At 32.8% G+C, this 25314-nt stretch overlaps 1 protein-coding gene and 1 long non-coding RNA gene across 6 annotated transcripts in view; one reads left to right on the top strand and one right to left on the bottom strand.

The window, feature by feature from the left end:
• Positions 1–21811, top strand: part of LOC143226504 (kynurenine aminotransferase-like) — a 44941-nt gene extending 23130 nt beyond the window's left edge. The window contains exons 8-13 of one of the 2 annotated variants that reach the window (XM_076457535.1): positions 9835–9911; positions 12457–12546; positions 15146–15332; positions 15637–15710; positions 16533–16619; positions 18946–21811. In XM_076457535.1, coding sequence (XP_076313650.1) covers positions 9835–9911; positions 12457–12546; positions 15146–15332; positions 15637–15710; positions 16533–16619; positions 18946–19008 — 578 coding nt within the window. In that variant the 3' untranslated portion in view covers positions 19009–21811. The remainder of the gene's footprint in view (positions 1–9834; positions 9912–12456; positions 12547–15145; positions 15333–15636; positions 15711–16532; positions 16620–18945) is intronic. The other variant, XM_076457542.1, reaches the window with a different exon arrangement.
• The window catches only part of LOC143226515 (uncharacterized), a 67676-nt gene that overhangs the window by 24387 nt on the left and 17975 nt on the right, over positions 1–25314 (bottom strand). The gene's annotated exons all lie outside the window — the stretch shown is intronic.

The following is a 25314-nucleotide window of genomic DNA, read 5'->3' as shown; positions in this document are numbered from 1 at the left end:
TGGAAGAAAAAGATTCATAACATTACTTATCCTAAGGCTCGAAAGTTGCTGTCCACCACCTCATCTCTGATGTATGCTGCTCCACTTCGTTCCACAACTACAGTGGGAGTGCAGACAGATCTCCCTGTGCCTTGAAAAGAATTTTTCTCAAAACAAATGAAAAGTCTTTTGACCTCTGTGGTTAAAAAAGTTAATAAATCAAATTCAACACCCATCTTTGCCCCTTACATACATTCCAAGAAATCCCAAGATCCACTTCCTTTGGTTCTGAATACAGGCATTTCCTTGGATACATCTTCTCTCACCCCAAGATGCAAAACGATCCTTCGTTCATGTCCTCATTCACTGGAATTCCCTTCCAACAGCAAAAACCTGCCCAGTCGACCAAGGGCAGGATCCATGGAGGTCGATAGACCTCCCTCGAATAAGGATAGTAAGGAAAAAAGACGTGGTCATAAACATAAGGGTTCTCCACCTAATTTGCCTACACATAAATAAAAATGGCCACCTTGATACAATGGAACTGTCGAAGTTTACGTTCTAATATGGATGACATAAAAACACTGATTGCTTCCTACCATCCTGCATGTCTTTCCTTGCAGGAAAGATTTCTGAAACCTGCCAATACAGTTACCTTTTAGTGGTTTTCTCTGCACAGAAATGACAGGCTATGTGATGGACGAGTGCATGGAGGGGTGGCGCTGTTGGTTGATCAACATGTTCCCATCCTGTCTTTGCCACTTGATGCACTCTTCGATGCTGTAGCCATCAGTGTTTCCTTGGGTCATATCATCACTGTTTATTCTCTCTAGCTGTTGCCTGGAGAGACATATGATAAATCAGACCTTGATGCTCTCATTGAACAGTTGTTGTCTCCCTTTTTAAGGCTGGGGTACTTTATTGGACATCGTCCCTTCTGGGGAAGTGCTGATATTGATAGGAGGGGTCGCTCTGTAGATCTTATACTCTCTGATCACAACCTTTCTCTTTTCAATACTGGTTCTTCTACTTATTTTCATGCACCTAGTCAGTACTTTACTGTTATTGATCTCTCAGTTTGCTCCTTTTCATTGTTCTTCCATTTTTCATGGAGGATTGACAATAATCCAAGAGGCAGTGATCATTTTCCTGTACTTTTGAGAGAGACTGGCCATGGTCAATGCCACCAGACCCATGCACCCCAGTAGAAGCTGGATCACCTAAACTGGCCCTCTTTCAGTGCTCTCACAGAACTTGATCCTGCCATCGTCTGTAAGCCATCAATAGACGACTGCATGGCAGCAGTGACTGACTGTATTATAGAAGCAGCTGCTCAATGTATTCCTAAAATTTTGACACATTTTCCACTATATCCTTATCCGTGGTGGAATTCTGCCTGCCCATGGCAGGAAAGGGTAAAAAATGAGCCTGGGATACTTTCTATAGATGTCCCACACTCTCGAACTGCATTGGTTCCTTGAATCAAAGAACCTCCTCTCACCCACCCAGTGTGGGTTCTGACAACAGCACTCCACTGTGGACCACGTGATTTGACTTGAAACATCGATCGGAGAAGCCTTTCTCAAACAACATCTTTTATCAGTATTTTTTGACACAGAGAAAGCTTATGACACAACATGGAGGTGTGGCATTTTGTGAGACCTCCATATATAAGGGTTACGTGGCCATTTGCTCATTTTTATAAAACAGTTTTTCGTGGACAGGAGATTCCAAGTTCTTGTGGGTTCATCACTTTCCCGCTCTTTTCTACAGGAACCTGGAGTCCCTTAGGGCTGTGTTTTGAGTGTCCCACTTTTCAGTATAAAAATTAATGCCATCACTGAACAACTCCCTCTCACTGCTGCAAATGGGCTCTCTGTCAATGACTTTCACATCTCATGTCAGTCATTGAACATGAGGTATATTGAGTGGCAGCTACAGACTGCCCTCAATTGTTTACTGAAGTGGACCACAGCAAATGGCTTTAACTTTTCTCTCTCTAAAACCATTTGCATGCACTTTTGCCAATGGGGTATTCACCCTGATCCTGAACTCCGTATCTGTGAAGTTGTGCTGCCTGTGATCCCTGAGACAAAGTTATTGGAGATTATCTTTGACCATTTAAGCTTTTTAATTTATACATTAGACATTTTTAATGTGATTTCTTTTCAAGAATCAAAGTCCATATAGTTCAATTTGAAATTAGAAAATGGCTGTAATGTCAAATAACTCAAAACCAGGACTGGAAAGACCAACTCCAGGTGACTAATGCTGATGTTTGAACTATCTGTTAGTCATCCTGGTGAGTTATTGTTAAAATTTTGCTACAAGTCTTTTAAAACTTTTATTACTTTACTTTTTGAAAATGGCCATAACATCAAATAACTGGAAAGGCCAACTTCAGGTGACTGATGGCAGTTTTTGTACTTATCTGTTAGTCTTCCTGGTGAGTTATGATAATTACAGTTATGCTGCAGAAAGTCCTTTACAACTTGTATCACTGTAGTTTTTCTCTTAACGTTGCAGACTACATGTAAACATTGGTTTTATGCTACTTATGTTTTTTTTAAACTTTGTTTTGTTTTACCTTAATTTCCTTTTATGAATTTTACTAAATTTAGTTTAACTTTTTACCTTGATGCTTGGTGCATTTAGCCTAGCCAACCAGTTTTACTTTGAACATATTTTACCTGGAGAGTGCCTACATCTTCTAGACACCTCTAAAGCAATTATTAAATGAAAGTTAGAAAGCAGCCTGAGTTTAAAACCATTAAAAAACACACTATAGCATCCTTCAATCTCATGCATTACAGAAGTTGTGTACATTATACTAAAATGATTTTGAAGCCTCACCATGCCATTTTGATCCACATAACCATATCCTATTGTAAGAGGATAATGACTTTCCAGCACCTATTTCAACAGTCTAATAGGTTGATTAACTGCTATGTATGTCTTGTTATGGAATAATATGAATACCCTTTACATTCTGCAGTTGCTTGAGATATGCAGTTGTTGATTGGATACATTGTGGAAGCAATTTGTATACATGTAAACTTTGTAGTTTATTCAAATTGATATTCATCTTGATTAAATTATATACTGCTGCTTGAGACATGTGGACAGCTTTCATCATTGAACTTTCTGTTTGATTCTCACTAGTTATGAGATGCCAAACTTTTCCTTCCATGGGTGGAGTATGACTTGTTGAAGGTCTCTTTCTGGCTTTTTCTGTCATTGCAGAGATGATCCTTATTTCTTTGGCTCATGCCATTGAGTGCAAGAGACATTCCTATCTTTGGCATTTTAAATTCACAAGGGTCAGAAAGAGTTGTCAGCTACTCTATCCAGAAGGTTTCAGTTGCATTATGCAAACTGTATATGAAAGACTAAACAAAATGTATTTCTAATATGTACCATTTAAGTGTGATTTTATACATCAGGTGCAGTTTTCTTGTGACATGCTGATTTGATTATTTTAAAATAATTTTTAAATTAATGTACTTAACTTTCCATGTATGTTACAAACAATATACTTTGGAAATAAGAGACCTTCTAGGATATACTGTATGGAACATCATTGTACTTCAAGCAGAGACTGTATTGACTCATTAGGGCAGTCTTAATAGGAATTAATACTAATTTTGTTGTTTCCACAAACCAAAAATTATACAATATGTTGCATATCAATATCCTTGTTAAGAGTAATTTGTTCTCAAACATCAACACTGCTTTGCTGGTATCTTTCTTTTTTGTGCATGTATTGAACTAAGCAACTAGCCAGTATATGGGCACCACATGTGCCCAAAAGAAAGGTGTTTTGCTGTTGCAATTTTAAAATATCTGTTTCTGACTTATGTGTTTCTGATAAGATATCTTACTTCCTCCCATAAATAGTTTTCTTGACTTATACTATCCTTATAGGTGTAAATTCAAATTTTTGCTTGCCACTAGCCTTGATATTCTCACCTACATTCTGTATATTCACATGAAACTCGTGCATGCTGACATGCAAATTATCATGCAGCAATTCTTTACCTCATATTGTCACCATGCAGCTCTTAATTACTTATTTATTGTCAGTTTGTGTTTTACTCGTGTTTTCTGACTGATATTTTTGCTTGTTTGCTCAAGTTACAGTTTAAATTTTCATCTACTTAATTTTTCAGCCATAATTTTTTCCAGTTTTGAGAATTATTTTTGGAGATAAAATTCTCTTTCATACACACATCATGCACTTGCAATTCCTTGTTGCTTCTATCATAGTTGTAACTTTTACAGCTGCTTTGCTTGCCACTTTAATGGCATCTGAGCATCTTGGAAAGTGACAGCTCTAGTTCATAGGGATTTTGGCTACTTTAAGTGAGATTCTAAACACCTGATAATTGTCTTTTCATGCAGATCTTGATGAGAATTTTTAACAGCCTGTTTCCTCCTTTTGTCTATGCTTCAATATCATGAGTAATTGTGGGGGGGAATATCCAGACCTCCTTTCCATTTGTGAATCTAATCCCTTAGGTATGTTATGTTTTATTGTTATCTATAGTTTCCTATGATTATATTACTGTCCCTATCTGTGATTAGGTTTTGGGTCAGTATATATTATTCCCTAACTTCTCCAGATACTGGGGTTCACATGAGTTGTTTTGAGGGCCAGTTGAGTTTAGGAGCCACTATACCTTGACTGTCATGTACTTTGGATGATCATGCTCTGGGAATTGTAATTTATTGTTCCTTTGTGAGGATTAGATTCTAGTACCTCAGTTTCTTTTCCTTGTCTACAGTGAGCAACATGGTTCAGTAGGTTCATGCTTTTGACTGGATAAGATGGGCATGAGTTTGATGCTGGCCTGTTTTACTGTTGTACCCTTGAGTAAGATACCTTCCTCATCTTGTTCCAGTTTACCTAGCTGTATGTTGGGTACCAGCTCTTAGTTCAGGGTTTAGTTATGATGAACTGGTATTCAGTGCAGAGAAAATGGGTCACCATCAGAGTGATTATTTTAAAGTCACCCAGTGTGATAGTAGTAAATTTACAGTTTTAAGATCTGAGATAGGGTTCCACATGATGAATACAACATATAAACCAGTGGGTCTTTAGCCTTTTTGTGCTCATGGCACATTTGTCTCACCCTGCACATGAAAAGAGAACAGTTTTCCTGATTAAAAACATAAAATATACTATATATATAAAAACGGCTGGTATGGGTTGAAAAAATATTTTATGTATAGAAGCAAACAATGTTTCAACCTTCTTTGGTCATCATCAGTTTCATGTTGTTTGCTCCTCCACATAAAAAATTTTGTCACCTCATACCAGCCATTTTTACATATATATGTTTCTCTCCAAGTGGGTTTTCTCATCATCATATACTAATTGGGTCTAATAGAGAAAAATGCTCTCAATTTAATATATTTAAATTTTATAAAATAATTAAAAATATATTTGGACACACAATTAATCCACACAAAAGAAATGTTTTTTTTATTTACTCAATTATTCAAATTAAGCCATGTGAGTATCACCACACATATGGGTATTTCTATTTTACTCTACTTTGATAATAAGACTTTGTTGGCCTAAATAAACTTGATTATTTTACATGGTCATGGAAAAGTATATTGGATGCCATACATTTACAATATTTCGTGGCACACTGTTTAGGAAACACTAATATAGACAAAGTGACTTTTCTCTGAAACAAACAACCAAGTCAAAGAACCTTGAACAAATATTCAACAGAAATTGAGAGGAAACCACCCAGCCTGATTATAAAATTGGGGTCTGATGCTGTATCATTGATCTGTCAGTTATGAAACCATTTCCTAGCCCTCCCACGTGTCACCATGGAGTTGTACTTCATTGGGTTTTTCCTCCTGGTTTGTAGATGATGGTTGAGGTGTTGGACTTATACCTATATATCTACATCTCCTCTGCATTCTGACATTATCTTTGTTTTGTCCATTGGATATGTGTTTCAGTCAAGGTTCTTCAATCTGAACATACCCAGGTTCTCTCTGTTTTTTATTGGATGACTTGAGTGTTTCTGTTATTTGTTGGGTGACTCAAGTATTTGCTTTTGTTTTTCATTACAACCATTACATCGATGGTCAACTTATTTTTACTTTCTCACAGGCTGGCTCAGTCTTTCATACTCAGTTTTTCATAAGAGTAGTAGATCTGGTTAGATGGTTTGTGTAGGTGGAGACATTTTTCCTCAACCCTCTGCAGTACCTAGTTCATCTTGGAGTGTTATATAATCATCTTCTCAGAGAGGCCCAAACTTCTTCCATTTGGAACTATGAAGCTTTTAGTTCACAACTATACTCCTCCTCTTTTCCCCCAGTGTGAGAGGCCCTCTCTCCTGAGACATGGGCTTTTCTGAGGCCCTCATCCTATTGTTAATGCCTACATGTATAATCTTCAGAGGTGTTTTGTTTGGGATCTCTTGGACAGCCCTCTCTTTCTTCTTCCTTCCTTACTAACCAACGTACCAAGGTGATTGGTTGAGGCAGTGCCCCTTCAGGTATTCCTCTTCCAACTCATCATCCAGAATGTCATTTTTAACAGATGCTTTCCTTTCTGGTTGGGATGCATATTTGGTTGCTTCGAAGGACAGGGCAATTCAATGATGGTGCTTTCCAACAACTCAATTATTATCTCGTATTCCTTCAGGCTAGAAAGCACTCATTTCATTGTCTGTTTCCCTGGGTCTTTTCATCATCCACACCACTTGTTGTCTAATTCTGTAGGTGGCTCCACTTTGGGTGCCTCTGCTGTAGTTTCCACTTTTGTGCTGACTACTAGGACCATCTTTGTTTTTCAACCTCCCTCCTAAGTCTTTCTCAATCGAATGTATATTATCAGTCAATTACAAGTCTCCATCTTCACATGTGCCTTTTGATTGATCCCTGTTCAAGCAGACTGACATTTCACAATGCCTGAAATCCTTGTTTTTGCATTGGGTTAATTTTTCTACATTTCTGTAACTACCCTTATGGTTAGGATTTGCCAGATGATTCACTTGGCTTGTACATTCCTTTTTTTTTAGATAATTATATTGGGTGTTTCCCATGTTTCTTCCCATCAAATTATTCACTATATTATATTCTTGGTTGCTCATTTCCATTGTCCTTTGTTGGAGGACATCATTGTTGTTTGTATGTGGAACATTTCTTACATCCTTACTACTCATTTTTACTACAAAGCCATTACTTGTTATACGAGGTTTTGTTTTCCTCCATTCATCATCTTGTGCTCACAATTTTTCTGTAAGTGTGCAAGTCAAATGATTCTTTATTTTCTTCTGTTATTTTTAGGAGCCTTTCTAGCATATTTGGATCCTGTAGAGTCAAACTTGTGCATAGTATATTTCCACTGTTGAGATGGGGTATTCCACAAGACCATTTGTAGGTATGTACTGCAATGTTTTGTTTCCTAAAAACATTTGTCCAGGACTGTATTCTCATTGATTAACAAGAGTAAAGCAGACAGAGATTAGTGCCCATTCTAGATGATCCATGTATAGCTTTTTAAAATAAAGTATTGAGGTCACCCGCCATACTGTCTCCAGTGCAGTATTACTCTGGGCTCTCCAGTGCATTGTTTCCCTCTTTCTTCTGAAGAAGTAAGGAAGTCCTTGCCACACATGAGATCAGAGTTGCTGGGGTGGTGGACCATGGAGATTTCTTCCTGAGTGTGCTAACCCTACACTCAGTTGAGTGTAGGGTTGTGGAGTTCTGCCAGTGTAGATGGTGTTGATGCTCAACCTACTGTGGACTTGATATACAATTCCAGATTCTATCAAATGATGGATGATTAATTCCACTAACATGGAGTTTTCCTCTCAGCAGAGGCACTTTCCTTCATACAGCCTTTCAGTTTTTGTGTTCCAGATGGATATGGGGATGATTGGAGGTGTACCAGCCACATAAGACCACATGTGAGTGTAGCTGGGTACAATCTCCCTACCATAGATGGGATGATATTTTTTCCAATGCTGCCTGGTAATGGATTGGAGGTGCATTCCCACTTTGATGTAAATCTTCCTTCTGTCCATCAGATTTTAGTTCTCATCAGATATGGTGATGGTTTTGTTGGACTTGCAGATTCTTCGCATGGAGACTCATCTTCTTTATCAGTTCATGTATTAGAGGTGAAAGATAGAGTACCATTTTCTTACCATGTGCCAAATATCACTATCAGGGCACACCTAGTGTTAGTTGTAGTCAGTTTCCTATTTATGGTCCAATGTGCCCTAGCAACTCTACACCTGTAGTCCTTTAATATCAACATGTTTGACTGGGTATTCTCCTCCTACCATTGACTGGGTAATACATCCTAGTGATGGACTGGAGATGCACCTCCCCTTTGGATGCTGCTTCTTGGCAGATATGGTTGATGGTTGGGTTCGATGTGCACACATGATTAAGATGAAGCAGTTCCTTCATTGTTTAATCATCATTGTAACACAATTTTTTGCATAGGCAAAGAGTATACCTAGCTAAGAAGTGGAGCAGCCTCCCATAGGGAAATCTCTTTTCAATTATTTTTGCAAACTTCATGGTCTTTCTTTGGGCACTTTCTAAAGATGAATCATATTTTCACTGGGCCGTCTGCCAACTCAATGTGTGAATTTTGCTAGTTCTGATTAAAGGTGAGATATTGTACTGGAATTTAACATTTTTATATTGAAAATGTATTTCTGATTGATACTTATTTATGCACGTTTCCTTTCCAACTTTTGCACTTTTGTTGTACATTCTGTATGTACTGCCCAATCTCAAAGTGTTTAAGAGCTGTACAGAAGTGAGGGTACAAGTTATGATAGAAGTTGTGTTGTTCTCCTAACGGTGGAGGGTTATTGCAGAATAATTTGCATGTAAGCATGCAAAGAGGCCTCGTGAGGGTATGTGGGAGTATCTAAGCTATTGATGAGTGAAAAGTTGTGCTTATAAGTTAAAAAAAGCCTTTTGTGAAAATAGGTTAGTATCTATCAGAAATAAATTTTCAATTTAGGGAAATGTTAAATTTTGATTGGTTTAATTTAAAACATATTTTTTAATTATTACAATACTAAACACACAGCTGGTTAAGGCCTTAAACAATAGCTTAGTCTACTTATGGCTAGCTATAATGATGGGTGATTATGATATATGCTGTTGCAACATACTTTATTAATGAAAATAGCTTGTTTGTGTCTAGGCAGCCCTTCTCAATTAAGATAGACTACATTCCACAGTTGCTCGATAGAAAGTTCAAGGAATCTGTTTTTATTAGTTTATTTTTATTAGATAGCATATTTCATTATTTTTGATTTTATTTGATGAATATTTCTTATGTTTGTCACTAATTTACTGTATATATATTAAAATATTGTTATACTGCATTGTTGGAAAGTTGGAAAATGTTTTAATCTCTGACAGCTCTTAAGGATACATTGTTTGATATTTAAATTGTATCAGTTGCTTGTTGCATTAAAACAACTTTTGTAATTGGACAAGAAAATGTCAGTTGAAATATCAAGATAATCTTTTCATTACTAATCAGCTGCTCATTTTTTGTTAAACATGTTTACATTCCAGTGTGCACTGCATTTTAGTCAGCTAGTGAGGTTAAGAACTTGGCCCAAAATTGAATAAAATGTATGGTTAAGGTTTTACACACTTGGAAATTTCTAAACCAAAAAATATTTACAACTGGTCTAACAAAATGATATTAAAATAATTTATTTTTAAGATTTCTAAGATTCAAAGTTTGCTGCAAAGGTATTTGCAACTCATGAATTATACTTTCTGTTGTTATAGGATGAACTTTATATAAATAACCATATCTTATTTCAAAACATTGTTCAGCTACCCTTCCTGGAATGTGGGAACGAACACTAACTATTGGAAGTGCTGGAAAAACATTTGGCATTACAGGTTGGAAGGTAAGGTTTTTTAGGCTTACTTAAGTTTACTTACAATTTTTGTCAGTTGTAAGAGTCATAAATGTTTGTAAAGTTCAATAATAGTTTTTATTTGTTTAATTTAATATGAAAAATATGTATTCCGAATAATATTTTGTAGCAGCTAGCATAAAACTTTTTATTTTTGTTTGTTTGCCTATCTTGTTTATCTTTTCGTAGTTATAAATGTTCTTTATCATATCTACCACCTTGAATCCATGGCAAATAAGACCAGATGTAATTATTCAGTACAAATCCAAATTTTTTACAAATTCCTTTATATATTTCAGTAGAAATCTTGTTTGTATGAAATTAGGAGAAATAAAGGAAATAGCGAGGCTGTTCTATAATTTAAAATTGAAAAACATGTTGAGGTAAAAAAATGTTTTGCATTTGTAACTGATTCTTCCTTTCTTCATAAATATTGACAATTTAATGTTTTCATTATTTAAAGTGGTGCATTGTCACATTTTGAAAATGTGTTTTCTTTCAAACATTTTCTTTATCAACAATAATGAAGCACTTATGACTTATGATATATAGCACATCAAAAACATTTTAAATTTAAGTAGTTTGGGTTGGTGTTTACTCATTTAAAAAAAATGTTTAATAGAGACATAAAACCTTGTTTTGTGTTAAAGATAAAGTTTAATGATAATAGTGTAGTAAAATACACAATTGTAAAAAAATTTAAGATATTATTTGTACATTAAGGCACAATAGGATCAACCAGTTCTGAAATGCCCACATGCTTTTTAAGAAATAGTGCCCATGCCTCTATTTTGGAAAGGATATAAAATGAAATCCTATTGTTGATTAAAAGATTTTGAAATTATTTCAAAGTTACAAAACATTTTTAGTTGTGAATCATATTTGTTTTAACACTTGGCTGTAAACTTAGAATCTACTTTTAAAATTTATTTTCTTTATTCCTTTAATGATTCAACAGTTATAAAAAATTTTATTGAATGCATCTAAAACCTTATCCAGTTTACAGATTTACCAAATATGCATCTACATCCATGTATACCTATTTGTTGGGTAGAAAATAATTCAATATCTAATTGTTGAGCTGACATTCAATGAAAATGTACAAGGTTTTTATTAAAGTAAAATGTTTTGTCACTTGGAAAATATATTGAAAAATATGACTTAGGATTATGGGTACGTAACCTGACTGATTACATAATTATACATTTGCACATAGGCCTTAATTATAATAGAAATTTTGTCCTACTAGTATTATCTATTTTATAGAAATACCATCCATATAATTTGTGCTTGAGAGTAGTAGTAGAGTTGAAGACCTGAGAGAGTTGTTTATTTATGGTACAATGCTATACTTACTCAAAACGTGTTTCAATCATCACAGAGTGTACATATTATGTATGTAAATTCATCAAAATAATGCAGAAATGAGAAATGAAGTAGTTAATGCTGTTTTATTAATAATTGAAGCATTCAAGAAAAGTAAGTTATTGAAGTCATCAGAAATCCTAATTTTAGTAAAGTTTTAAGTGACCAAATAGAAGTAGATGTGCACATGTAGTGTATTGCAAGTTGTTTAAAATGAATCCAAAACAAGTTTTCTTGCCACCACCTCCAACAAATATATGTTAATATATTTAATAGTAAGCACAACAACAGCCAACTGTTACAATAAGTGAGGCTTCTTGTGTTGCTAATGAAAGATGTACATCTGTGCCCAAAATCTGAGGTTTACATGCCTTAAATAAAACATTAATGTTGAACCTTTATGCATGTACTAAACACTTTTGTTTTGTCTGGGATATATGTTTTCCAGTGCTCCCACCCTTTCCACCGTGACTGTGAAAAATGTTTCCTACTGCTGCTCATGACATATGGTAGTAAAATGAATTCTAACATTTATTTACATACCACTTAACGTTGTAAGGAAGTTTTTATTTCCTAAGATACCAGTAAAATAATGTGTAGTATGTATGTATGTTTTACAAAATAAAAGTTATTCTATGATCATACATATATTATTCATAACAAGGAACATCTTTGAAATGTAATTAAGGTTCCATAATTTTACAGTACATGTAGGTGCAATTTATATGTTTATACAGTAGTATAAATATGGTAACTTGTGATTGTTTAGTAGCATGGGAGATAGACATGCAACTATAAACTAGTTTGTATTATACTGTTGTCTTTTATAACTTTATATTGTAATGTAAAATAATCTGAAATATTTTTCTAAAATTATTGAAGTTAATTTGTATAATGCATTAATGATTACAACTTACAAGAAAATGTACAAAAAATTGATCAGGTCTCTACTACATACATTGCCACAATTTCTCTTGTTTATTTTCTAGTAATTGTACTTTTTCTGGGCTTTTAATTCTCCTGTTTTAGATTAATTATTGTAGTTTGGTGTCAACATCATTATCCATTGCTTTAAACTGTGAAATAACCTATCCTACAATAATGTTTAAAGTGTATATAGAATCTTGATAGCTTGCATGTTAATTAATATAAATATATTTTGGTTCTTTAGATAGGTTGGCTGTATGGGCCTAAGGAGCTAACAAAATTTCCTCAGTTACTTCACGAGAACTGTGTTTCTTCCTGTGCCACACCTCTTCAGGTAAAATAAATATGCTTATTCACTCACTATAGAAAAGCGTTAACAATTTTCATGAAACTGGTTTTTTTGTTTGTTTGTTCATATACAAAAGAAACCATAAATACTTGTGCCATTCTTTGCCCCCCGCTAGTACAGAGATACGTCTCCGGATTTACAAAGCTACAATCAGGGGTTCGATTCCCCTCGGTGGGCTGAGCAGATAGCCCTTTGTGGCTTTGCTATAAGAAAAACACACACTAGGCCTGGCATGGCCAAGTGCGTAAGGCGTGCAACTCGTAATCCGAGGGTCGCTGGTTTGTGCCCGCGTCGCTAAACATGCTTGCCCTCCCAGACGTGGGGGCGTATAATGTGACGGTCAATCCCACTATTCGTTGGTAAAAGAGTAGCCCAAGAGTTGGCGGTGATGACTAGCTGCCTTCCCTCTTGTCTTACACTGCTAAATTAGGGACGGCTAGCACAGATAGCCCTCAAGTAGCTTTGTGTGAAATTCCAAAAAAACAAACAAAGCTTTTTCTTTTTTTATAAGCAGTCTATAAATTAAAAGGCTACATAGCAGTTAAAACAATTTGATTGTATAAGCATGTTACTTGAATGTGTTACTTAGTTGTAATTGATGGATGAGTTGAACAACACATGTACAATATTTGAAAAGTGTCACTTTGATGTCAGGGTTTTAACTGTTGTCTTGACAGTTGGAGTAATTTTATTAAAATATATTAAAAACACTATGAAAGTGTCACTTCTGTTGTGAGAATTGTCAAGTTGTGTCAAGCTAGTTAGATCTATGGGTGAGAACTTGTTTAAAAGTATCAGTTTTTGACACAGGCTTTCAATTGGAAAAATTCCAGTTATAAGTGATCACTGAAAATTTAAAACCTATTCATGCCACATGCTGTAGTTTTATTTTAGTATGAGGTAAGGGAAAAAAATATTTTCTTGAATAAAAACCTTTGTTCTACTCTAGTATTTTTGTTACATATTTTTTTCTGTACTACTGCTTAATAATTATATTTCTAAAGTATTAAAGTGTATACAATAGGTTTGTTTGTTGTAAAGTGCAAATCTACATAATGGGTGCTCTATGGTCTGCCTATCAAGGGTATTGAAATCCAATTTTTTGCATTATAAGCCCTCAGACTTACTGATGAGCTACTTAAGGAATGTATAGATTTTTGCTTTTCACCATTATGGGTTTCAGAGTGTCCAACAAATTATAAACCCCAAATTATAGTTTTTGAAAGGCCAGAGTATAAAACTGGAACTATTTATTTTCTGAGTTATCAACAAATGTACCAAACCCAGTATTGTTGTATATTTATTTTAATATTTATATTTGTTTTAGTTTAATATATATATATATAGAAATGCATGTAACTTGTACTGTTAAATGTATATTGTGAAATTCCCATGTATTTCCTAAATTTGTAGAAGATTCTTCAGTGTCAGAACCAACAATATGTATTTTATGAAAGCATCAGCAAATTGTTGGGCCAACTGAAATTTCTAGAATCTCACCTTAACACTTATAAACTGATACACCAAGAGACAATATACATTATTGGTTTGCTATAATGCTATAAACCTCAGAAGGTATAACTGTGATAAATGCTTACTAATCAGGAAACTATAAATATATGGCCGGGAAAATGTTTATAAGTTTTGAACATTACAAACTCTAACTTCAGTGAATTGACATTGAACATTAGTATTTTTACTTAGATGTTATATAACTTGATTAGTAAAAAACTGATGTGATCAGCAAGAGCTAGCCAGCTACCCATTAAGTGAACTGTACTGATATCAATTTTAAATTCATTCACTTATTGTGAACCATCAATAAAATATTCAGTTACAGGCCAAATAAAAGACTCAGTATTGTTTGTAAGTTTGTCAAACTTTTGGATATAAATTATTATTTGTAATATCTATTTGTATTGATCTTTATTATAAGTTATATTATTGTTTGTACATTAAAATATATTTGTTATAAGAAGGAAAACTGAATTAAAAATTAAATCTGAATTCAAATTTAACTTGACCTCAGTCTGTTTTAAATTGTGATACATAACATAATAAATTGGAGGCTTGCCTGGGATAAGTTATAATATGTAACATGGCCTTTAATTGATATAAATGTGTATATATATGTATAAATATATATGTGCTAAATATGTACAACTTCACAGGTATGACATCTGTCCAGTGGGCTGACACCATGCACATAACTTACTTATGGTCATATTTGTAATTAACCCTAACTCTGTAGTTTAGAATTACAAATAAATTGGGTTGTAATGAAGCTAATACCAGATAAACTAACTAGAAGTAAATAATACTATCAGTCAATACACAAGGAAAGTGAAACTTTCAGTGCCAACCCAATAATACCCCATAATGTTTGATCAGCTAACTAAACTACCAGTTGAAAATAATATCCAATTATAAGTTACAGTAATAACAAATATAGTTTTAAATGTTATAATAGTAAAAAATAATATTAATAGAACTAACTTAAAGAAACACAGAACATTTCGTTACTTACAAAACTATCTGTATCATTGTTTACATTTAATGTAATATATACTTGAACGTGCTGTAGGAGGCTATAGCAGTTGGGTTTGAAATTGAAATGGAACGTATGGGAACTCCGGATAGTTATTGGCAAAACACTGTGGACACATTAGAACCCAAACGAGACCACTTGGCCAAATTTTTAACAACTGTAGGAATGGCACCTACTTTTCCAGAAGGAGGCTATTTTATGATTGCTGATTTCTCAGAAATAGGTATTTAATGAGATGTTCTACATATGTCAACATGTTATATTTTTAGGACTTACCTTGTAAATATATATACTATATTACATAATTTTATTAATATAGCAAAATGTTACTCTATAAATGTGCTGTGCTGATAATATTGGGTTTAGAAAGTTTCTAGTGAGTTTTTTTAACACATACAAAAGTGAAAAAAAATAATGGAAGAACAGACAACTAAAAGCTAGTTCATTTATTGTATAAAAAGAGAAGAACATAAAATATGTGTATATACACATACATTTATATATATATTAATAAAGTATATTTCCAGGCTCCAAGGTAGACCTTGATGCAGAGATTGGAACAAAAGATTATCGGTTTGTGAAGTGGTTATGTAGAAATATGGTTAGTGCAATACCATATATATTATTAAAACATTTCTATGTTTAGAATAAGCTGCATTAATTGTTATGAGAAAATGTATTACAGTGTACATTTTGCAGACTCTACTTTTGATGAACTTTGAAAAAGTGATTTTATTTTTATTGATACGTGTTTTAGATATTACTTTGGAAATAAAATTCTTATCAACTTGTCTGTTATTAATTATTCAAAATATGTAGCCTACTTCTGTTGTTAACTTTGCAACTGCATATTTATAGTGCAAATGTTAATTTGTATGTATTTCTGTATATATATGTACGAGCATGTGAGTGTGATGTTTTGTATATACACACGTATATAAACTTTTAGAACACATGCTGACTTGAAAGCAATTATGTGTATTATATAATAATTTATCTGTAAATAATAAAGCATAATTATAGATTTCATTGATGCTTGTTGCAAATTTGATCTTTATAATAGTATTAATTGTAAAATATTTGTTTAATACCTGCTAGCAAATCACATATATTTGTGCAATAATTAATGTAGAGTTATCCATCAAGTAGATATAAGAAAAAAGGTCTTGTGGGGTATTTATTTTTGTATTTGTCAGACTGATATTGTAATTCTTGCAATCTGGTTGAAGTTAGTTTGTTTGTTTTTTAACCCATATAATTAGATACTGTTCGTGACTTCTTTATCAGATGCACAAGTTTGCTCTTGAGAAATTTTGTTATTCACCAAACAGCTCTATAGTTAAATGTAAAATTTGTATTTAAGGTATAAAAAGTGTAGCTGAAATTAATTACTGAGAAACTTTAGTATTTTTGTTCTTTGTAGAAACTGCAAGGTATACCAGTCAGTTCATTTTATTCCAATGAACACAAAAGTTTAGGAGAGAATTTTATCCGTTTCTGTTTTTGTAAGGTAAGTAAATTGTAACAAAGGAAACAACCTGTACCAATGCTAAAGAGTATATAATAACTGAGCTTTAATAAACAAGTGTTAAAACTTTTGTAATAAGTTATAATCAGATTATTTTGACTACATATATAAAGTTGAACTATGAATTGTGATATGTATTGTGTAAGCAGGTAGTCTATGCAAAAAACTTAAATGAGAAGTTGTTACAAGTTAACTTAAAATTATTTAAAAACATCACAATGTTTATAAGACCAAGAGCTTTGTGTCTTAAACCTTACCTAATTAATCTAGTAAAGTTGAATTGTGCCTTAACTGCTATAAAAAGTTTATATAGATAGTTTTATTAGAAAAATGTAGTATTTGACATATTAGTTTGTACAAATATAGGTTAAATATTACTAAACATACAAAATAAGCTCAGCAATTATATGAAACTTTCATATTTATATGTATATGTGTGTATATACACTTACATTTCAGTTGAAAACTATGTGATTCACAATCAAGCCTAAACTGGTATAATATTCTATAAAAAAAATTAAAAAATATTGTTCATAGTTAACAACATGAGTATAAAATAATGAAAGCATAATCCATTGATGGCAAAACTTGAAAGAATTATTTGAGAAGGGATAAGGCAAGAATAGTTTGGACAAAAGCAGTACACTGTAAAATGAGGTATGTCAGGTTTAACATGTGTAAATTCTTTACAGTATATATCTATTTTTTTTAATAAATTTCAACAATAAACAAACAGAACACAATGAGCTTGTTTTAAAATCATATATGTATCAATACAAGTCAAATGTATATACAAATAGTATTACATTATTTGTTGTTACAGTTACACCCAGGGCTTTAAATAATTGTCTTTTATTTCCATAGTCTACACAAAGTGATCCAGTTACTTTATAACACACTTTCACAAGATGAATTATTTTTCCCTAATCTATTATTAAAATACAGTCTGTGATAATTCTACTTCAAAATTCAGTATTATAACCATTGGTTACCACAGTTATATCCTGAGCTTAAATAATTGTTTTTTTTATCAAAAGTACACACAGGTTTATTCAATTACTTCAGAACATAATTCACAAGACAATTATTCTTCTCTACTCTGTTGTTACAATATAACCTGTGATAATTTTACTTAAAAAAAAAAATTACCATTATATGCTCTTTATAGCTAAACTCACAAGTCCTTAGTCTAGATCTATCTGGCTATATCTCTCATTTAACTAACTTACTTGAACTACATTTTGGTCACGTATGTGTAAATACTAGGACTGAGACCTAAAAATTTCCACACATTACAATATATTATAATGTAATCATATTAAAGAAAAACTTACAAGTTCTTGTAACACAACATGTTAATACAACAATTGAACAACACAACATATGATTCACACAATTATGTAAACACTTTCAATATTCTGTTGTTTGTAAAATTAACATTAGCACCATAATTAACTTGAAATTGTTATATACATCTAATAAGGTCATCATAAACAGAAAATGAAGGAAAAATGTACATAATTATACAATTCAATACAAACATTAGGATAGAGCAGAAAAAGTATGATGCCAACAGAGAATTTGGCAACAGATATAGAATTGAGAAAATATTTTTCTGTGGAAAGTACTTCTGAGGTAAATGTAACATTGAATACATTACTGCAGTATTTCCCAACCTGGACAGTATTACTCCTAGTGGTGGGTGTTTTTAAAATTCAGGGGGTAGACATTAAACTTTGAGAGATTAGCATGAAGTGGATAGTTAAGTTTTGAGGGTTTCATAGTTATATATATTAAAATTTAACCATAAGAAATAGGGTTTTCCTTTAAGCACGTTTCAGCAAAAACCACTGTGTGAGTGTGTTTGTGGCAAGCAACACCTACCCTAGTGCTTCTTGCCCATTTGCTGAGCATATCTTTTTCAGTGTCACTTTCAGTACTTGTATTAAACATTTATTAGAGGGGGGCACGAGTGTTCAGTCTTTACTGAAGGGAGATACTGCAACAAAAAAGGTTGGGAAGCATTGGTCTAGTGCAATTAGAACTATCTCTTGTCATTACGTTTTTGCACATATGTTACAGTAGCTTTACTGAATTTTGGAGGCATAAGCATTAAAAAGGGGAGGATTAAAAGAAATGGCATTTTCAATTTGGAAACTCTCTCTTCTGTGCAGGAGTGGTTAGAGATGCAGGATTACTTGTAGTTGAAGATGTGTTTATGTTGTACCATGTAAACTACTGTTTTGAAGTAATTTCATTTAAGAAAAAGATGTATATAATTAGTACATATGTACATTTTTTTTAACAGGAGGAAACTACTCTTGAGAAAGCTGAGAAAATCATAATGGACTTAAAAAATTCACTTTTCTGAGCTGTAAAGTTTTTATGGGATAACAATATAGTAAAATAATAGTTGAAAGGGGAATCTGAATATATAATCTTACTTAAGCTCAACTAACATCATATAACGATGAAAGTTTACACACTATTACTTTGAATGTAATGAGTGTATCTTTATGAAATTTGAAAAGCTTTTAATAAACGTTTTTGAACACCAAAATTCAAATTATATAACTAATTGTTTTTGCTAAAGACTTGCATGTACATATTTGGAGTCAGACCCTAACTGGTTTTAATGCAAGTTGATTTTCATGCTAAGGTTAAAAATACTTTATTTTTAGCCATGGCATAGTGGCTCGTAGAATGGCTCTGAGATTTTTTTTTTAAGTACAAACTTTCAGGTCATAGCTCCATCATTTCTTGACCGATTTGAGAGCTAATCACAGTTTTGAACTCAAGAGGTCAAACCCTTTTGATGTGTTTTTCCACACTCAAAGTCTCATAGATTAATTTATTCCAATCCTGCTAAAAGAATTTCAGTTTCTGGGCAGGCTTATAGAGGTCCTTAGGAATAATAAAACTGAAATGAGTGTAAGGCACACCCATGCTTGGTATTGGCAACACACAAAAATATTGATAATAAAAAGAAAAACAGATTTCATAGATTAATTTACTATTACCCTGCCTAAATTAATTTCATGTGTCGGTGCTATCGAGGATTCCCTTTTGTTTCATTTTACAGTTTTCAAATTTCACTAGCATAACATCTAGATTCTAGAATATCATAAATTAAATGTCAAAAGTTTAGTGTCGGTAAAACTCTATTTTATCTGTTATTTTCTCTACCATAACAGAGTATACAGGGCTTTGTCCATTGGGCTGACTTTTTAACCATCATAAAAAATAACTATCATTTTTTCATTCTAGAATAACTATACATTGTTATAGACAATTTTTACAAGTTATATCTCCTGTAGGTTTATTGCCACATTTATTGGTGCCAAAATGAATAATTTAAGTGGAGAAGTTTTTTTTAAATACATCAAGTTACCATTAGCATACTATGTTTGTAATAAGTGCTCACACTATTTAATGAAGACTTAAAGAACAAAAACGTACAGGACAAAAATATATACATAATATCTTATATTGTATGTATATTTTTATATTTTAGTTATGACAATAAATGAACAATATACATACAATATATGTATATATTTATGTCCTGTATGTTTTTGTTCTTTAAGTCTTCATTAAAGTGAACTCTCTCTTTTTTTTTATAGAAATGTTTCCAGTACCTTATTTAATTTTTATATATTTTAAATAAGCAGCTTAGAGGTAAACAATTAATGTACAACAAAGAAAATATGTCTTAAAATTATTATAATTGAACTGAATTTCTAGCTGCTCTCATGAGAATGAGATAAACTCATAAGGAAAGCAAAAAGTTAAAATATTTTCTTTCTATTGGCTATAAATAGTCCAATAACAAATGTCAAAGGTACTTATTTACATTTTTTTAAATACAACGTGTACTAGGAGGGGTGTAGCATGTAAGTTTCAGCCTGTAACTAATTAAAGCAAGTTGGTAAGTTCTCAGAAAATATCATAGGGGGTGTAAAACCCTGAAATGGATAATTTGGAGCAGTGAAATATTACATGATACATAAAAGTGAAGATTAAGGGTTTACTTTAATATTTCCTTTTGAAATTAAAGAAGTGACAGTTGAATTACAAATTACATTGTAATACCAAGTTTTTTGGACATACATTAATAACAAAGTAACTTGACTAAATTTTGAATATGTTTCTCTTAAAAAAAAAAATTGACAAGTACTACGCTGTGACCAACTTGTATCTAGAGGATTAATGGTTGTGCTACAGTTCAAGCATTACTTAAAATAGTCATAAGTAAATATGAACTTGTAAGCAGTTATTTTCTGATTTGTATAATTTATAAAAAAATTATATATGTATTTTTAATGAAATACTTCGTTAGAAATTAAGTGTTATGAAATAGTTATATATTTTTCATTAATAGTATTGTTGTTTTTTATTACAAAAAATTGGAATAAAATTGAAGAATAACATTTTTTTCAGTCACCTGGTAAGATGGTTAAGGCACTCAACTTACAATCTGAAGTTTGAATCCCTGTTTCACAAAACATGTTTGCCATTTCTGCTGTGGGGGCAATATAATGCAACAGTCAATCCCACTATTCACTGGTAAAAGAGTAGCCCGAAAGTTGGTGGTGGGTGATTATAAGTAGCTTCTATCCCTCTAGTCTTTCACTACTAAGTTAGAGATGGCTAGTGGCAGATAGCCCTTGTGTGACTTTGCACAAAATTCGAAATAAATGAGTCATCTGGCAATTTAGTTTTCAAAAGTGATTTAATTTTGAACCTTGTTGGGAACATACTGAATCTCAAGGCTAGCAGTATCTGATTGCTGAACATTTATTAGCAGAATATTTTCAGGATTGTTTAGAATAGTAAATGAAATATGAAACATATATCAGTAACAAGAAGAGATTTGCTAGTTTTAGCTTTACATTGGGTTTTTATTGTTATTCATTTACTTGTTTACCTGTTGTTTGGTTATTTTGTTTAGCCACAATTTTAAAAATTAAAAGCTAATGATAGAAAAATTAATTAGAAATAATTTCTAAAATTGTGAAAAAAATGTTAACTATTAGCAAAAACATAATGTATCAGGGTACAATGCAAGTCCATAAACATTATCTTATAAATGACTTTTTTCCTTGATTGAATGTATTGATGATATCTGTATGTATAATAAAATTTTAACAGTTGAATGAACTGGACTCGTGAAACAGGAGTAGCTGTTCGTTAATTCCTTGATTGTCAGCCAAGTGAACAAAATTATTTTAATTTGTGTAAGAAGAATAGAGAACATAACTATTGAAGGACAAGTAACGTTCCCCAAATACCAATGGTGAAAAGTGTTTATATCTGAACAACGGGCAGGAAGATGCTTATAGAACAATTGGTCTGATTGGATATACAGTTTGGGATGTTACCTATCGTATTGTATCATGTTAATAAGCTAGTATATGTATTAGTTATGTAAAAATTACAAATCATCAACTTATTAATACTTGTGTATTATTAATTAATCAATTAATTAATAAATTCAGTTGAAGATATGCATAAACAATAAAAAAGTTTCAAAGATAAATGAAAGCTAGAATTTATGCCAAAGAATAAGGAAAATGAAATTTGTATATTCAATAGTAATTACTTTAAATTACTTTTGTAACTGAAAAATATAATTCAAACTTGCTTTGAACACAACAAAAAATATGTAATATAATACACTTTTTTAAACGTTTTTCACTTTCAGATTCTATGTTGGATCAAATTAGGAGACTTATTGCTATATTTCAGTCCTTATTTTTGATGTAATACACAGATTAGAAAAGATGAAAACTATCAGTTTAGGTAGTTGCGTGTAGAAGTCTAATTACCTAAACTTAAAGTTTAGTGTATTTAGTATATAATAATAAGACCCAGTTTGTGTGTGTACAAGAACAAATGAACACACTTCAATTCTCTGCTGAACTAACTATTAAAGAAACAACGAGTCTTGTGGGTGTACCTGGTAGATTCTTTCATGTGCAGTGCGTCTGTCTGTTACAATTCATGTACGCAAGATGTGAAAGAAGATGGAACATGTTTAAAAAAAAAAAGATAGCTGTACATTATTTTTATGTACAGCAGATCTTTCGTATTAAGAGTACAATGGTATGAATGCAAGTTAAGATAAACATCTAGTGTGTTCTTTGCCCATTTTAACAAGTTATTTTCTTTAGCGTGCACTACATAACAGACTTCAAATGAAGTAGGATGTGACATACAGCGATACGAGGCATACCTTCAGTAAAGTTAACTATTTAACAGATTCCACGTGAGGTAGGACATGACAATCAGTAGCAAGAAAGAGGCACCTTGTGCAACGTGCACTATGTAACGTTGAGCATATTGTATACAGTAGTGCTACATTGGATACTTGTAACAATCTGTCTAATGAATGGGATCTGATATGTTCTACACATAATTTTATAAACCTGATTTTAGTATTCGTGGTGGGCAAAGTACAGATAGCCCATATGTAGCTCGATGATTAACAACAAATATAGCATGATCTTACCAACTGGCAAAACTGTGGTTTGTGTGGTCCCTTATCTGTACAGAAATGTGGGTTGTGTAAATCTTTATCTGTACAAAACTGTGGTTTGTGTGGTCCCTTATCTGTACAGAAATGTGGGTTGTGTAAATCTTTATCTATACAAAACTGTGGTTTGTGTGGTCTCTTATCTGTACAGAAATGTGGGTTGTGTAAAGCTTTATCTATACAAAACTGTGGTTTGTGTGGTCCCTTATCTTAACAGAAATGTGGGTTGTGTAAAGCTTTATCTATACAAAACTGTGGCTTGTGTGGACCCTTATCTGAACAGAAATGTGGGTTGTGTAAAGCTTTATCTATACAAAACTGTGAGTTGTGTGGTCCCTTATTTGTACAGAAATGTGGGTTGTGTAAAGCTTTATCTATACAAAACTGTGGTTTGTGTGGACCCTTATCTGAACAGAAATGTGGGTTGTGTAAAGCTTTATCTATACAAAACTGTGAGTTGTGTGGTCCCTTATTTGTACAGAAATGTGGATTGTGTAAAGCTTTATCTATACAAAACTGGTTTGTGTTGTTCCTTATCTGTACAGAAATGTGGGTTGTGTAAAGCTTTATCCATACAAAACTGTGAGTTGTGCAGTCCCTTATGTGTATAAAAATGTGGGTTGTGTGATTATTTAGCGTCTCTTTTTTATGAATTTATTTATAGAAAAACATTTTTAAAACCGTAAATCTTAGTTTTCAACTGGATAGATATAGATCATGAATACAACTTCAAAAGTTCCACAGCCAGTCTTCAAAGTGAAATACATGTAAAAGATAACAGTAATAATATAATTTATTTATTTTTATTCAAAATCTGTGATTTTGCGTTGGATAAACATAGTATGTAGCGATGTTTATTTATCTATGTATTTGCTGTTGATATCTTTTATTTTATGTTTAAGTTTTAAAGGGGTTAATGTGGGAGTACAGGGCCAAGCGTGTTAAGGCGTGCGACTCGTAATCTGAGGGTCGCGGGTTCGCATCCCAGTCGCGCTAAACATGCTCGCCCTTTCAGCCGTGGGGGTGTTATTATGTGACGGTCAATTCCACTATTCGTTGGTAAAAGAGTAGCCCAAGAGTTGGCGGTGGGTAGTGATGACTAGCTGCCTTCCCTCTAGTCTTACACTGCTAAATTAGGGACGGCTAGCACAGATAGCCCTCGAGTAGCTTTGTGCGAAATTTCAAAACAATGTGGGAGTACAAACGTAATAATGGCGAGTGTCAGACAACGTACAAGTTTTTTCAATTGATGCAAGAATATATGCTATAGTTTCCATTATAACGACCTTTTTTTTTTTTTGAAGTTTTATTTTGTAACTATATCGTTATCTTTGCGGCTCAGGGCATTATACCATATTGAATTAGGGTGGAGGTATTGAGCTTTTATGATTTTTTTCCCCAAGATTTTTTCATATATTGAGATTAATCACATTCCAGACCGAACTCTAGACTTTCCTCCATTTCTCTAAGCAGTAAACAATGACGTCATCAGCTTAGCAACGGGATCACGAAGTATTGCTACATTTTCCCACCATTAGTCGAAGTTATCGCGGTAAGGAAGGGTGAAGGGAAGATGAGAGAACGAAAACCCCAAATACAAATGATATAGTTCAGTCGAAATATAAACATTGGTAATAAATCACTCGCTCGTGTTAGGCACGTTTTATTGAAGTTAAGTGGCATACAATAGGCAATAAGAATAAGTGATAATCAACCTTTGACCTTTAATCATGCTAGTGAAGCAATAAGACCAGTTAGAATATTAAATAAAAGTACTTGTTTATCATCACAATGACCTTCATTTGATTTTAATTTCACAAGTCGAGTGACTTAATCACCAAGCCCTTAAGTGTAAGTTTTAATTAATACAGACTGCTTTCTGTTAGTAATAAAAACAATTTACCGAATGAACTATGTATACATGCATTTATGCGGAATGCATGAAACTGCAGAAATTTAAACGCTAATAAGTTTTAGGCTTATGGAAAATAATGATTTAAAACGAGTTAAAACCCATAAAACTATATACTCGCTGCATCCATTAGACACATTGAAAAAACGTAATCTGCTATTGGTTGAACTAACATGAAAAGAGCGGAGAAGGTTATTAGACCTAGCTTGTACAGGGTGGCCCGTAAGTCC

Source organism: Tachypleus tridentatus, chromosome 1, assembly GCF_004210375.1.
Source record: "Tachypleus tridentatus isolate NWPU-2018 chromosome 1, ASM421037v1, whole genome shotgun sequence".
NCBI lineage: Eukaryota > Metazoa > Arthropoda > Merostomata > Xiphosura > Limulidae > Tachypleus > Tachypleus tridentatus.
Note: the sequence above shows the minus strand (reverse complement) of the source record. Positions and strands in the feature narration are given on the sequence as shown.